The sequence below is a fragment of the Chiloscyllium plagiosum genome, chromosome 2 (assembly GCF_004010195.1).
Source record: "Chiloscyllium plagiosum isolate BGI_BamShark_2017 chromosome 2, ASM401019v2, whole genome shotgun sequence".
Classification (NCBI taxonomy): Eukaryota; Metazoa; Chordata; class Chondrichthyes; order Orectolobiformes; family Hemiscylliidae; genus Chiloscyllium; species Chiloscyllium plagiosum.
Genome location: NC_057711.1, coordinates 66,389,541 through 66,405,433, shown reverse-complemented (window position 1 = coordinate 66,405,433; position 15,893 = coordinate 66,389,541). Strand labels below are relative to the sequence as shown.

The 15,893-nt window shown below is 38.7% G+C and overlaps 1 protein-coding gene across 1 annotated transcript in view; it reads left to right on the top strand.

The window, feature by feature from the left end:
- Positions 1–15,893, top strand: part of dtwd2 (DTW domain containing 2) — a 110,027-nt gene that overhangs the window by 67,982 nt on the left and 26,152 nt on the right. Inside the window, exon 4 of the mRNA XM_043711426.1 lies at positions 7,785–7,977. Coding sequence (XP_043567361.1) covers positions 7,785–7,977 — 193 coding nt within the window. The remainder of the gene's footprint in view (positions 1–7,784; positions 7,978–15,893) is intronic.

Here is a 15,893-nt window from a genome sequence, read left to right as displayed (position 1 = left end):
AGCAAATTTGGATATTTGACTTTTTAATGTCATTATCCAAACTGTTAATGAACATTGTAAATACTTAAGCTCCCAACAGAGATATTTTTGAAGTAAAACTTCGAACCTTCTGTTCTGAAGTCTAGATTAAACCAGTTGCCATGCTGTTTATATTGGTTGTCATTGACCCTACACATTAAACATTTCATTCATTGACATTGCAGAAGATCTTCAAAGCTGCAATAACATGCTTTCTTGGAACTGATGTATCTCGGACACTATTCCAAATGAGAGAGGATGGAGTCAGAGGGAAGGGTGGGAGAGAGGAGAGGTGGAAGTGTGGGTGTCCCTGAATTGTTGCATCTTGAGTTCTTTAATGCATGAAAGGAAAATAAACCATCCCCGTCTCCTATCATGTATTTACTAACTCTTCTCATCTCCTGCTCTCTGATACTGAACATTCTATACTCAGCAAGGGTCTATCCCTCCGCGCCCCCAATTCAATAACATTTGGGCACAACATGATATTGAACTCTTCTTCTGACGCCTTCACCTCCGTCCCTGTTTCTTGGACAGATCTCTTCATCCACTTCCAATTTGCTCCCTCCACATAGACTCCTCCCACAAGCCTTTTACTGACCCTCCAACTGTTCATTGAGAACTGTCAACGTGATATTGGTCACCTCAATCTCTCTGTACCCCCCTTGCTGCCCCACCCCCCAATTATCCCAACCCATCTCCCTCTGAAGTGACTGCATTCTATGCTCTCCGATCCAATCCTAACTTTGTAATTAAGCCTGCTGACAGGAGTGGCGCTGTTGCAGTCTGGCGGACTGATCTCTACATTGCAGAGGCTGGGTGCCAACTCTCAAATACCTCCTCCTATCTCCCCATAGACCATGACCCCACTATGGAACACCAGACCATTATGTCCACAACAGTCACTAGTGTCATTTTATCCATTGATCTCTGTCCTGGTGCCTCCAAGCTCATAGGCCCCAATCCCGTACAACCTATTTCTACCTCCTTTCCAAAGTCCACAGGATTGCCAGCTGCCTGGGCAGATCCATTGTTTCTACCTGCTTCTGATCCACAGAACTCGTTTCTTCCTACCTCAACTCGATTTATTTTCTCCCCTTGTACAATGGCTTCCCACTTACATCCATTCTTCTTCTGACACTTTACACCAGTTTCAGAATTTCTAATTTGCGGGCTCCTGCCAGCTCCTCTTTTTATCACAGACATGCAATCTCTTTACACAGTCCCCATCCAGATAGTCTGGGTTCGCCACTTCTTCCTGGAACCGTCCTCATCCTCCACTGCCACCCTTTACCTGGCCAAACTTGTCCTCACCCAAAACAATTTCTCTTTTAACTCCTCTTACTTTGTTTAGGTCAAAGGTGTAGCCATGGGTACTCACATGGTCCCCAGTTATGCCTATCTCTTTACGAGGTACATGGAACAACTCTTTCTCCAGTACGTTGATGACATCATCAGTGCTGCTTCATTCTCATTCAGAATTAGAAAAAATAATCAATTTTGCTTTCAATTTCCACCTTGCTCTCACCCTCACCTGGTCCATCTCCAACTTCTCCCTTCCCTTCCTCGACATCTTTGTTCCTATTTCTAGGTATAGGCTGGCCACCGATATCTCTAGAAACCCGCCAACCCCAACAGTTACCTTGACTATACACCCTCACACCCTGCTTCCGTAAAGACTACATTCCATTCTCCTACTTCCTTCAATAAGGGGACCTCGCAAATGTCCTCCTTTTTCCTCAACCGGGGGTTCTCCGCCACTGTGGTTGACAGGGCTGTCAGCTGTGTCTGACCTACCTACCATAGTAGGTCACTCACCGCCTCCGTCCCCTCCCACAACAGCATTAAGATCCCTATCATTCTCACCTACCATTCCACAAGTATCCATATCAAAAGGATCATAAGCTGACATTTCTGTCACCTCCAGTGGGATGCCACCACTAAGGCATATTCAGCGTCCTCCCTTGTTAGCCTTCCACAGGGATTGTTCCCCTCTGGGACACCTTGGTGTATTCCTTCACTTCCAACATTTCCCCATGCTCCCACAGCACCTTCCCATCCAATTGAAGAAGGTGTAAGACCTGCCCATTTACTTGCTCCCTTCTTACCATCCAAGGTCCCAGACACCTCCTAGGGGAAGCAGGGCTTTACATGCACTTAACTCAATCTAGTCTGCTGTATTCACTGCTGACAGTCTGGTCTGCTCTACAGTGGGGAGACAAAGCGTAAGTAGATGGGCAACTACTTTACAGAACATCTATGTGCTGTCCTGAGCTTTCAGTTGTCTGCCATTTTAACACACCACTGTGTTTCCTGGCCAATGTACCTGTCTTGGGCTTGCTGCAGTGCTCCAATGAAGCTCAGTGCAAGCTGGAAGAACAGCATTTCATTTTTCACTTGGGAACCCACAACCTTCTGGACTCAATATCAAGTACAATAATTTCAGGGCCTGAGCACCTTCTCCCTTGTCTAGCCCAACTCCCACACAACAGGCCTTATCATCACATGGGCTGCTACCACAAACAACCCATTATCAGCCAGTAATGATCCCCCACACTTTGTCAGCCAATCTGTTTTTCTCTTTCTCTCTAAGCTGCATCTCCACCTATCATTTACCCTTTCCCCCTCTCCTCAGTCCTTCTCTAGCATATATACCAACCTTTTCCTAGCTACTATCCATTCTGAAGAAGGGACCCAAGACCTTAACTCTGCTTTCTTTACACAGATCCTCCCTGACCTGTTGAGTTTTTCAGCAACTCCTGATGTTGTTACTGAATTCCAGCATCTGCAGTTCTTTGGTTATTTCACTTGGTGATATTTGGTGTAAATTAAAAATTTTGCACATAATGTCGAATGATTGGAAGTATTCCAATGCTCTCAAAGGCATTAATCTGTTCTTTCTTCTGGACTTGAAGACATTAAAATCAAATATAGTAAAACAAGTATAGATGTCTAGAGAATCTAATTATATACCTTTAGGAGCAATATCTGCAACTTCTAGTAGAGTATAATTAGCCACCTGAATGCAGTAATTATTCTTTTGGGAACAAATGCATTTGTTTGAACCAGAAAGCATCTGTTCTACTTTCTTCACAGTGATGCTTCACATTGTATAATTTTAACTTTTATTCCCTTTTGAGTAAGTCCAACATTGACTTATATTAATAACTTAAAAATATAAGCCCAGTGCAAAATATAGACACCCACAGAAATGCCACATTGTTAACTTATCAATGTTCTGTTGACTATTCAGAAGTAACAAATCTGACAATTAGAATTGAATAATGTAGTTAAATTACTGATAAAGTATTCCACTTGTTTTTTGGAAAGAATTATTTTATTTTTCTCCCAAAATTTTCACTCCTTTGGAGTATTGATTTATGTTAAAGTTATGCTCAAATATAAGGCCAGGAAGCCTGAAGAAAGCAGAGACCATGTATCAACCAATTCCAAAAAAAGGTATTTCCCCAAACTAATTATTGATATTTAATAATTGTCAAAATGGTTTCAACAGGTGTATTCGTTTCAATTATATATAGTCAGACTGATACACTAATAGATGGTGAAATATTGTTGAAGTTGGAAATGCTAACTAAGTAAGCATGTTTCAAATTGGTGAACATTCAAGTTAACATAGCTAAATGTCTTTTGGATTGTTGGGGTCTCACTACCCTTTTATTGATAATAATCTTGTGTATGTTACTTTAAAAATATCCAACATTTTGATAAGCTTGCTCTTAAATACCTGATATCCATCTTGCACATTAAAGAACTTGGCAACATTTTGAACAGCAAGATCCTGTACAACTTAAAGGATACCAAGGTTGAGGCCATACTAATAAGTGTTAGTACCAAATATCTTTCTCGAAGAAAAGAGAGCAAAAAGAATGCTGTACCATGAGCTGCAACAAATGTGAAATGTGGCACTCAAAGTGATGAGAGTGTGGAATTCACGGCCACAGAAAATAAAAACAGGAGGCCAGAATTTTGAATTTTTTCAAGGAGGACTAAGGTGTAGTTCTTAGGACTAAAGGGATCAAAAGATATGGGGTGAAAGCAGGAGCAGGATACCAATTGGATGGTTAGCCATGATCAAGTTGCATGCTGGAGCAGGCTCAAAGGGTTGAATAGCCTACTCCTGCTCATATTTACTATGAAAGTTGTAAGAACATGCTTGAGCAGATCTCAATCCTATGTGAACCTGTTTTGACAGCTGGGAAACTTGCAATTGATCACGTAAGCTTGCAAAAAATGCCAACAGCAGTAATATAAATAGCAGCAATCTCTTGACACCACCTAAACTGTCTCAGTCTGTGAAGTACATTGAAAAACTTGGCCCTCATGAGTGGTTACTATTGCCATCAACACTGATTTTTTTTTCTAATAAGGTTGCAGTTTCTGAGAATAAATTATTAGATTTGAGCTTTCTCCCTTTTTTGTATCAAATGTCCATTTTCTGTGAATCAGGATGTTTTTCAGAACTGAAGAAGAGTTATATCAGACTTGAAATATCAAACTATTTATTTCGTCCCAGATGCTGCTGGATCTGTTGAGTTTCTCCAGTATTCTCAGTTTGTTTCAGATTTCCAGCTTCAACAGTATTTTGCTTTTATTATTAATGCTTCCCATGGCAGTTTTGACTAACGGACAGAAGGGACCCTAGTTTAATTTTCCTGTTACCAGCATGGAGGCCCCGAGGTCTTTCTCTGTCTATCTTGTTTAACTATCTCAACAAAGGATCAAAAGTAGAACCATGTGAAGCTATTATAGTATATGATGCAATATTCCATAAAATTGTTCTATGTGCATCATCAAAGATCTGATTTCTTTTACAGTAACAGGGTGAAAAAGGTTTGTGATTTCATTGATGTTTGAATTTGGCCTCTATCTGTTCCCTTTATTCTCATGGTAGTTCATGTCCAGCTACTTTGTAGAATGTAGCTTTTTTAGTTACATAGCACTACACACACTGCATTTTTCCTTCTGTTGTACAACTGACTAGAGTCTGCAAAAATTATAAAGAATCATAACGCTTTGCATATTTTTATCCAAAATTACCAGGTTTTCTGTAGTTTTCACTCACATTTAAGTAGTATATAGGATATTATTTAGTAAAGAAAGACTATGCCATAAATTTGGCGAGAATGATTTCTTCTGAGTATTAGCAGTACAGTTACTACAAGTTGGGAAAAACAAAAGTTTCCCCAACTTGGGACAGTATTTTATGAGTAAAACGTCTCCGGAGAGTGCTCGAGGTGGTATTTCTGCCTCTCATTCACGAGGAAGCCCCACTACATGGACCTAGCAGCTGTCAGTCCAAATGGTAGCTACATGGTCCCAACAGTGCCATCTTGAGTGATGCCCACTGCTAAGACTGCAAAGTGTCCCAGCAGTCTGAAGTGCGAGAACCCTCAACAGTGCGTATGTATAGGATCTCGCAGCAGGGAGTGGAAGAGTGGCCCAGAGGAGGTAATGGTCATGATGATGAGGTCAGGCAGGGAGAGAAAACCAGGAGGCAGACAAATCTTAGGGCCAAACCCTGAACTCTGCCTTCCATTTCCTATTCCCAACCCCCATGGTTGAGATCTAATGGGCTTCACATTTGAACACTTTAATCAGGCCAAGAAATTACAGCCAGATGCAAAATAATTCTTTGATCTCAACTGACAGAAGAGCCACTTCCCTAGCAGTCATCGCTTTCTCCTACTCTCACTCCCTGACTTGCCCTAATGTGTACAATTTCAGGTAAGGTGGCAAGAGATCCTGTCCATAATATTGAAATACTCGATACAAGCAGTGACTTATGCTGCTGATGTGAGTGGCAATAATATGCTTCTTCTCAAAACTCGCTAATGTTTTTTGTTGTTTGTAGACGATTGGCCTAGTGGGTGGCAATTACTTCAAGAAGTAAATAAAGAGAAAATAACAAAACCCTTTTGGCAATTTTTTTTAGTCAATAAACTAAATAAGTACTCTATATTACATATGCAACAATAGTTTATGTTCATTAATTTCCATGATATAACTTATATAAACAGTATGCTGCACATAAAACAGTAACAAATAACAAATCCTCCGTTCTCTAAATATACAGAGACGTTATTATTTACTGCTGTTTTTCTTGAATTGAGGTAATTTGGATATTCTTGAATTAATAAAGAAAGGAGTCAAGTAACTGCCAGTCCAGAGAATCCATCAAAAAGAATAATTAGCTTTGAATTGACCTTGTGATTTAATTTAATTGTATGCTTGGATTTGAACAGTCTGTGTAACCATGTTAGCACATGATCATTGAATTTCTGCTTAAGACTGTGCATAATCAATACCTCAGGTAATCAGCTAGTACAGAAAAATAAACAAAACCTTCAGTTTAAAGGTCTGATTTTAGGAACTAGTAATTGTTTATTTTGAATATGCTAGAAACATTTTAGCTGGTTTTAGATAAATAAAATGCAAAGAGAAAGTACATTATGAAATTAAAAACTGGATTGAATCATTTCTGAATAGTAATCACTGTGATGTCAGCAACTGAAAATATGCATACAAGATCCTACGGGGAAAAAAGAACTGAGATCAGGGATTAATTTATTTGATTTTGGTGATGTTGGTTCTCTAGAAATGTTGACCAGGATACTAATAGAGATCTTACTCTTTGAATTTTGCCATATGATATTTACATTCACTTGACCAGGAAACAACTTAATATGTCATCTGAAAGACAGCACTTGGAGAATTTCTCAGTTGGTTAGTGAATTGAGAGTCAAGTCCTGGCATTAAACCCACAATCTTGTGACTCAGGCATGCCTGCTTAACAGAGAAAAATATTTTGTTCTGCATCTTATAAGGAAAATATTATTAAGATGTAAACCTTCTTCTACTTACTATCTACAATTGGAATCTGTGCCTGCATATTTCATTCCTTACAGTCCATAGAAAGCACTTAGTTCCCAGATAGAGCAAAGAGGGAAGGGTCAAAGATTGATTTAGTTGATTTGCTGCCTGAACTAACTAGCACAGATTTCCCTTAACTTCCTAAATTGAGCAGGACTGTGCCTTTACCTGCAGTGGGGTGGTATTCTAATTAGGCTGAAGGTAATGTTCAATTGAGATCTAATGGGCTTCACATTTGAACACTTTAATCAGGCCAAGAAATTATAGCCAGATGCAAAATAATTCTTTGATCTCAACTGACAAATGAGTCACTTCCCTAGCAGTCATTGCTTTCTCCTATTCTCGCTCCCTGACTTCCCCTAATGTGTACAATTTCAGGTAAGGTGGCAAGAGATCCTATCCATAATATTGAAATACTCGATACAAGCAGTGACTTATGCTGCTGATGTGAGCGGCAATAATATGCTTCTTCTCAAAACTCGATAATGTTTTTTGTTGTTTGTAGACGATTGGCCTTTCCATTACATTCATCCATGGGGCATCCAAACAGAGGAGTAACCTAAAAGTCACTTAGTTATCAGAACTCTCTGTCGACCAATAGCAATCCAAGAAAACCCAGAAAATGGAACCTGGCTAAAAATAGATGTTGAGTCCTTTGGCAGGTTGATATGGAGTCTTGGAGCTTCTGGCTACTGCATAGGTTTGTTAGCTGATGGGAGGACCAAATGGAAAATTAGCCTTTAAATAATTTATTGCAAACATTGTTTGAGGAGATCAAATAGTATGTGACATATGTAACTGTTCATTTTAAAAGAGAAGAAAAATATAAAACACTTGTAAAAATGACTGAAAAGTTTATTTCTTTAATTTTAAAGGCATCCTGAACTCGCAGCTGTTTGCCAAAGTCTTAGTACATTTATCCTATATCCTGGACCTGAGGCAAAGAACCTAGAAGAACTTGAACTTGACTCATCACTGTCCCCATATAATATTATCATCATCGATGGAACGTGGAGCCAGGCCAAGGGGATGTTTTATGGAAATTCTCTTTTCCGCTTCCCAAAGCAAGTACGTATTAGATTACAATATCGCAGCAAAACATTGCTTCAGTATCTTTTAAAAATAAAGTGTATATTTGTTTTTTTCTATATGATCAACCAGAGATCGTGATAGGGACTCAATAACCTGGCCTTGGTTGAATTAACTGCCTTGGTTGAGTTGGTAGTAGGACATTAATCTTGGACTTCAGACTTGGAAAAGGGAAAGTCAGCCATTGTTTCACCCTTGTTAAAATTTAAAGTTAGCCTTGATCAAAATTATCTCAATATGAGCTAGTCAAATTCAGAAGTAGTATCATTGTATGATGCGCAGCTTACAATGAAAGAGAATACATCAGTGATCAGATTTTCAGTCAATGAAATGTCATATGGGCATTCCTTGGGCAGACAAACTCGACTTCAGACCAGGGACCATTTCAACACAGAAATGGTAGAAAGGGTTTATCAGTTACTGAGGCAAGAGAATAAAGTTGTATACCATATTAAACAAAAAAAGTAAAGAGCTGAGAATGTTGGAAATCAGAAACAAAAACAGAAATTGCTTGAAGATGCAGCAGGTCTGGCAGAATCTGTGGAGAGGAAGTAGATTTAATGTTTCGTGTCCAGTGATCCTTTTTCTGAAGATTGGTCGCTGGACCCAAAACATTAGCTCTGCTTTCACTCCATATATGCAGCCAGACCTGCTGTGTTTTTGCAGCAATTTCTGGTTTTTGTTAATTGCTAATGAAGATGTTTATTAACTATTATGAAAATTAGGATTTTAATCACCTTTTATTGTGGTACTTTTATTTGAAAACTTGCGAGAATACATTTTGAATGTACTTTGTTCCCTTCAGATTTTGTAGAGGCTCATATTATTTTGCTTTGCTTGTCTTTGCATTGGATATATAATGAAGTTATTGTATAGTGTGGCTTTTTATACACTGGAGAAGAAGCTACCATTTAGTATTATCCGAAGTTGAGATGAAGCGAAAGATTTTTGAAACATTTGTTTCTTTCTTTTTATCAATTTATATCTTTCTTCCTTTTTATTTATGTTATGGTTATTATAGATCTTCAAACATTGCAGTCAGAATTCTTCATACATTTTTTTAAAATGCTAGAGGGGACATAACACAATATTACAGGAAGTACATAATTGCTCTAGAGAGAGTGCAGAGAAGATTTAGTAGAATGTTGCCAGGGCTGGAGACTGTAGCTACGAGAATGGATTAGAGATAGGTGTTGTTCTCCCTGGAACATTGAAGGCTGAGGGGTGATATGATTGAAGTATGCAAAATTGAGAGGGATAGGGATAGAGTAGCCAAGGGGAACCTATTTACCTTAGTAGAGAGTACAAAAACCAGGGGTCATAGACTCAGGCTAAGTGGCAGACGGAGTAGAGAAGACATGAGGAAAAACGTTTTAGGCAGAAGGAGTGGGTGTCTGGAATTCGCTTCCTGAGTTGGTGGTGGAGGCACAGTCCCTAAAGTCTTTTTAAAAAGTCACTGGACCTGCACGTTAACTGCTGTAAGCTGCAAGGCTATGGACTGTCTGCAGAAAGACAGAATTTGAAAGGGCATCCGGGCCAAATGGCCCCCTTCTGTCCTGTATCATTTCTATAGTTCTATGGTACTATGACAGAAACGGAACTTGTAATATACCAAAATATCAGAACTACACAAATTCCACCATTCCATAACACTAGTGAGGAAAGGCATCTTGAACATTTGGCTGCATGTAGCCTGACAGAATATGAATCATTTTGCTTGTGATGGGAATATTCCCTTTAATTTTCTTTTGTCTATGGTCTCTCAGAGAATGTGAGCAGGCAGGATCGTGGAATTGAGATAGAGATTAGCTAAGCATTCAGCGTTGAAACTGGTTCAATGGGCTGTGTTTGTCTTCTCCTGTTCCTATTTGTTATTTATTTCATAGCAATCCCCTGAACTGGAATCAGACCAGTGACCTGGCAGAAAAGTTTATTAGAGACGTGAATAGACTTTAAATGAATAAAACAAACAGAGGGATCTGGTGAAAAATATGGGGTCAAAAATTAAAATACAAGCTACATGAACAAACATCATTGTGGGATAGGAGTATAAAATGACTGCTTAAAGTCAGGTGAACAATTATTTTTTAAAAAAGTCAAAATGGCTGGACAGCAAAACTTGCATCTGCCTCAGACAGAACAAGTGCAGGCAGTTTGTGAATCATGACCCCAAACTTTTATAATGCTACCAATAAATGTTGCACCTACATCTTTAAATGAGAAGAGCAAAGGGATCTGAGCTAGAGAATCATTGGAAGTGAGAACAGATTAATAAAACATAACAAAGCAAACCAACTTGGCCATACATTTCTGGAGCAATGTAATTGAAAAGTAGGGAAGTCATGTCAAACTGTTTGGGTCCTTGGTTATACAACCCTTTGGAATACTGTGATCAGCTCAGGCCTCCATATTGTAGAGCCATTAGGGTCTATATCACAGTAGAAGGTTCTCTGTCCCATCAAGTCTATGCAGTTCAAAAACAGGCACCTAATTATTCTAATCCTATTTTCCTTGGCCTTGTATACCTTGGCAATGCAAGTGCACATTTAATACTTTTTAATCTTATGTCAGTTTCTATCTCTACCTCTCTTTCAAGCAGAGAGTTCCAAATTCTCATCATCCTCTGGATAAAAAATATTTTTCCTCACGTTCCCTCTAAACCTCCTTCCCCTTACCTTCAATCTTTGTGCCCCCTATCATTGACCCCTCCACCAGGAGTAAAGGTCTTTTCTTGTCCACTGTCTATGTATCTCACAATATTATAAATCTCAATAATCTTCCCCTCAGACTCCGCTGCTCAAAGGAAAACAACCCCATTCTATCCAATATTTCTTCATAATTAAAGCTCTAGAACCCAGGCAACATCCTGGCAAAACCCCTCTGCACTCTTGCTAATGCAATCATAACACTCAGTTGTGTGGATTTTAGAACTGCATACAATACCATAGTTGTGGCCTTACCCACATTTTATACAGTTCCAGCATAATGTCTCTGCTCTTAAGCTTTATGCCTTGGCTAATCAAAGCAAGTATTCTATATTCCACCTTAACCACTTTATCCACCTGCCCTGCTACCTGTAGGGACTGGTGAAGATGTACACCAAAATCCCTCTGATTTTCGGTGTTCCCATGCTCCTATCATTCATCATGAATTCCCTTAGCTGCGTGTCGTGCTCAAGACATCATCTCACACTTATACAGATTGAATTCCATTTGACACTGGTCAGTCCATCTGACCACCTCATCTATATCTTTCTGTAATCTAAGGCCATCCTCCTCATGATTAACCACCCTACCAATTTCTGTATCGTTGAGATCAATGAGAAAGCAACTTTGATGTTTTTACAGATCTGCTGTCAAGGCCTGTGCTGTAGAAACTGAACTCTGCACTTAATGTTTTAAATCATCCAAATATATTTCACGGGTTGAAGGAAAACTGAGACACTGAGCAAGAATTAGGAACAGATATAGTCTCAAGAAAGAGCAGAAAGGCAGACAAATTGATGAATTCTTGACTTCAGTGAGCAAATGCATTTTATTGGATCTAACATGATATCTAATTGGTTATGAATTAAGAGAAGGCCTATTGTATCAAGAATGAAGTCACAACAATTTTTCTTATTTAGTTTCATTCATTGAGTTCTTGCTGAGGAACCCCACAGTGAAGTACAACACTGCAACAGTAGTTATCATTAATAGTAAATATAGATTAGATTCGATTCCCTACAGAGTGGAAACAGGCCCTTTGGCCCAACAGGTCAACACTGACCCTCTGAAAAGTAACACACCCAGACCCATTCCCCCATTTACCCCTGACTAATGCACCTAACACTATGGACAATTTAGTATGGCCAATTCACCTGATCTGCACATCTTTGGATCGTGGGAGGAAACCGGAGCACCGGAAGGAAACCCGCGCAGACACGGAAAATGTGCTAACTCCACACAGACAGTCACCCAAGGCGGGAATCTAACCCGGGTCCCTGGTGCTATGAGGCAGTAGTGCTAACCACTGAGTCACCCTGCCACCCCATATTGTACTTCATATGTGCCTTGGTGTCAGTGTTGTATTCAGAACAAAGACAAATGACAGATATTGTTTCAGTGAGTTTATCGTGTGTGGTTTGGTTAGAAAATACAACAAATAAAGTATTTAATGCGACATTATTACAAAAAGTTACAGCTCTTCATTTTAACCTTTGCTTAAAGACCAATGTAAAAAATGAATGTCTGAGTACAGAAACCGTTTCAAGCACACATGAGCTTCAATTAGTCTATATACTACTTTAGTGCATCATTTTCCTTATGCTGTGTTACATGATGCAACTGGCCCTGTTGACTACAGCCCTCAAAATGTTCTAGTCTTGAGAAAAAAAAACATGATTTTCAGGCTTCTTTCATAAATTACATTTTAAAAACATTTTAATGTTGTATGTTTATAACTAATTAACTATATCCAATGCAAGCAGAAGCAATCTACTGGTTTGCCACAGTGTTGAGATCGTCTTTTGTGTTGTAGTGAAGCATCAAATTATACTGTTCAGAAACCCCCACAGAGATTATCGAATAATTTGAAATGTTCTGAAGCCAAGTACATAGACATGGTGAATAGTTCAACCAAGAAAAACAGATGAAAGTTTGGGAAGCGAACACTGAGTAATGCACTTAACTCCACCACACTCTGTTAACTTTGCATTGTTAAATAAGTCTTCTTTGAAGCTTTTCCCGATCAGACTAACAAACTGCAAATATAAAGTTCATAAGATAATTCCTTTTGTTTGAAGTTTCCATCTCACTGAGGAGGCTTCAAGACAAGTCACATCCAACAAGCTGCTATGAAGGCAATGCTCATGTTTTGACAGTTTGCATACAGCAGCTGAAATAATTCACAACAATCATAAACAACAATTTTCAAAAAAATTGTAAAACATTCCAAAGATGATAAATTCTTCAAGTCTGCCAATGTTAGTGGATTATTTTTTTTAAAAATCCAAGATCCAGATCAACGTGTTTGCCAAAGACTAACTAGTTCTTTCTTGAACCACTCCTTCTTGATGCACAAGGTTTGGTTTACATCCATCCGTCAGTCCTTGAGATATCCGTTCACAAATAGGGTGAAAACATTATTATTTCAGTGGTGGAGATAATGATTGGACCTAGCTAGGGCAGTCTTTATGTATTTTAGAAATGTGCAACAAAATTGATTTTTTTAATACCAAAACATGCACAAAATATGATAACAGGATTCCTTTTAACCTGAAGAGAGAGAATAAAAGCAATACCAAAAATATTTTGTGCATTATGTCTGACATAAATTGTTTATTTTGTTAGTTAGGTTCAATCTTCTTTTGCAATATTGTAACTATGGAGAATTAGAGGCTTTTAAATGATGCTGTCAGGTTGTATTGCTTTATCACTTCATCAATTTAATGAGAAGCATCTTGTTTAACATCATATGACAAACTGAACTCTTCACTTGAGCCAAAGTGGATTCTAAAACCTTGGCCCACTTTATACTGTCATAAATATTTAATGTGTGAACTAGGGCTTGGCAGTAATGCAGATGATAGCTCTGTAACTACCATCTTTAGCTTTAGCCCATCTTTAGCTTTAGCGTATAAGCAAACTTATCATGTACCTTATACATAAAAATTGCATTTCACTGAAACTGGTTTGGTGATAAGGCATAACGATTAGTTCATATGCCATGCATGAGTTATTTGAGCATTCTCCTAATTTGTTAATTTAAAATCTGTGGTAATTTTTGTCTAAGTTTTGAAACAAGTTTCAATGACCAAAATTATGCCAAAGAGTGATATCTAGCAAATCAGGTAGTAGTTGTGGAGAGTGTAACATTGAGAAGCATTGGACCTGAAAGATCGGTCTTCATTTTCTTCCAAGCAATGGGAAGCATGAGTCAGATTATTCATAGACTCAAAGACAATTGTGTTTCCAATTTCACAAAGTATGTCTGTTCCCAAATTTTCATCCCAAGGAGGCAGAGCCTGGCTGATTTTAGGGGTTGTCACTTCTCACAGTAGATCCAGGGTAGTCGCAAAAATGGGCAGATGTAGAAGCGTACAGATTAGATGGCCCATCTCCATTCTCTTGGATATAAAACCAGTTCTGTTGACATTTGGCCCCAATCCCTCATCCTTAACCTGCCCATGTCTATCCATACCACTTTGTTTTAAGTATCTAATGTATGACTCATTTTAATATGTTCTTTTTATTTTTTTAATTAAAATTCAGTAATAGAAAATGTAGGAAATGCAATTAAAGAACATGGAAGTCTACTACATGGAAGGTAATATAGCCCCAACCATTTATGAGTTTAATACCTGGAAAGATGGGTTCAGAAACAGCTAGTGGCTGATGTCACAAGGAATTAAGGGCTACGGGGAGAATGCTGGTAAGTGGAGTTGAAATGCCCATCAGCCATGATTGAATGGCAGAGTGGACTCGATGGGCTGAATGGCCTTATTTCCGCTCCTATGTCTTATGGTCTTATGGAGTACAACTATAGATGCTTGCTATAATGACAGTTCCAAGTCATTATTTGTTTTGTGATCTAAAACCATTCAGAGAGTCAAAAAATCTGTAAAATCTATTTATATCATTAGATTAAAAAATAAATTGTAAATGCAGGGTACTTAATTTATAAGTCAGGTTAAGGATTACTCAGAGCAGTATACATCATCATGGATGTAGGTTTGAGTTTAAGGTTCTGTTGTTTCAGTTTATCTGTTTGCTAGAAGAGGAATTTGTTGCAATTTGGAGCTGGGAGACTGCTAAAGCAGAAAAATTGACTCTAGATAGCCAAGCTGTTAGCAGACACTATGCAGTTTTGGCTCAGGAAAAGGGAGTGACGACTCCTTCCTGTGCCATAAATGATAAAGGCAAGCATTGCATATGCTGCCTTAACTATCCTATGAACCTGTGATGCCACCTTTTAGAAATCTGAGGACATGCACCCCTAGATCCTTGTTCTTTGAACTTTAGTATCCTGCCATTCTTTGAGTACCCCGTTGTGTTCTTTCTTCCAAAGCACATCATCTCAAACTTACCGAGGTTAAATTCCATCTGCCACTGATTTGCCCAACTAACCAATTTATTTGTATTCTCCTGTAATACAAGACCTTCTTCCTCTCTGCCAACTGCCCTGCCAATTTTTGTGTCGTCCACAAACTTATTTACCATCCCACCACATTCTCATCTACATCATTATGAATATCATAAACAATACTGTTCCCTGTGGAATGCCACTACACACTGGGCTCCAATCTCACAGCCTTCTATCACTATCCTCTGTTTCCTGTCACTAAGCTAATTTTAGATCCAACGTGCCAAATTACCTTGAATTGCATGAGTTATTATCTTCTTTATTAGTTTACTATGTGGGACCTTGTCAAAGCCTTACTGAAATCTACATCAACTGCCCTACACTCGAGGAATTCATGCTAGATTTGTTTGGCATAACCTCCCACTGATAAAGCCATATTGACTACCCCTGATCAAACCTTGCCTCTCTAAATGAAGATTAATTTTCTCCTTCACTATTTTCTCCAATAGTTTCCCTACCACTGATGTTAAACTCGCTGGTCTATACTTTGGTATATCTCTACCACCCTTCTTGTAAAGTGAAACCGCATTAGCCGTCCTCTGGCACCTCCCTGTGATTCAAAACAATTTAAAAATGTTGGTCAGGTCCCCTGTAACTTCCTCCCTCATCTTCTACAGCATCTGTCTGGGATACAACTCATCAGGATCTGGCTATTTGCCCATTTTGGTATTGTAAAGGATGTTTTACCCTCGCTATGTTTTTAAATATTAAGAACTTCTTCACTGAAATGGTGATAAATGTTGGTAACTTATTGGACCTTTGATCTAAGGCAT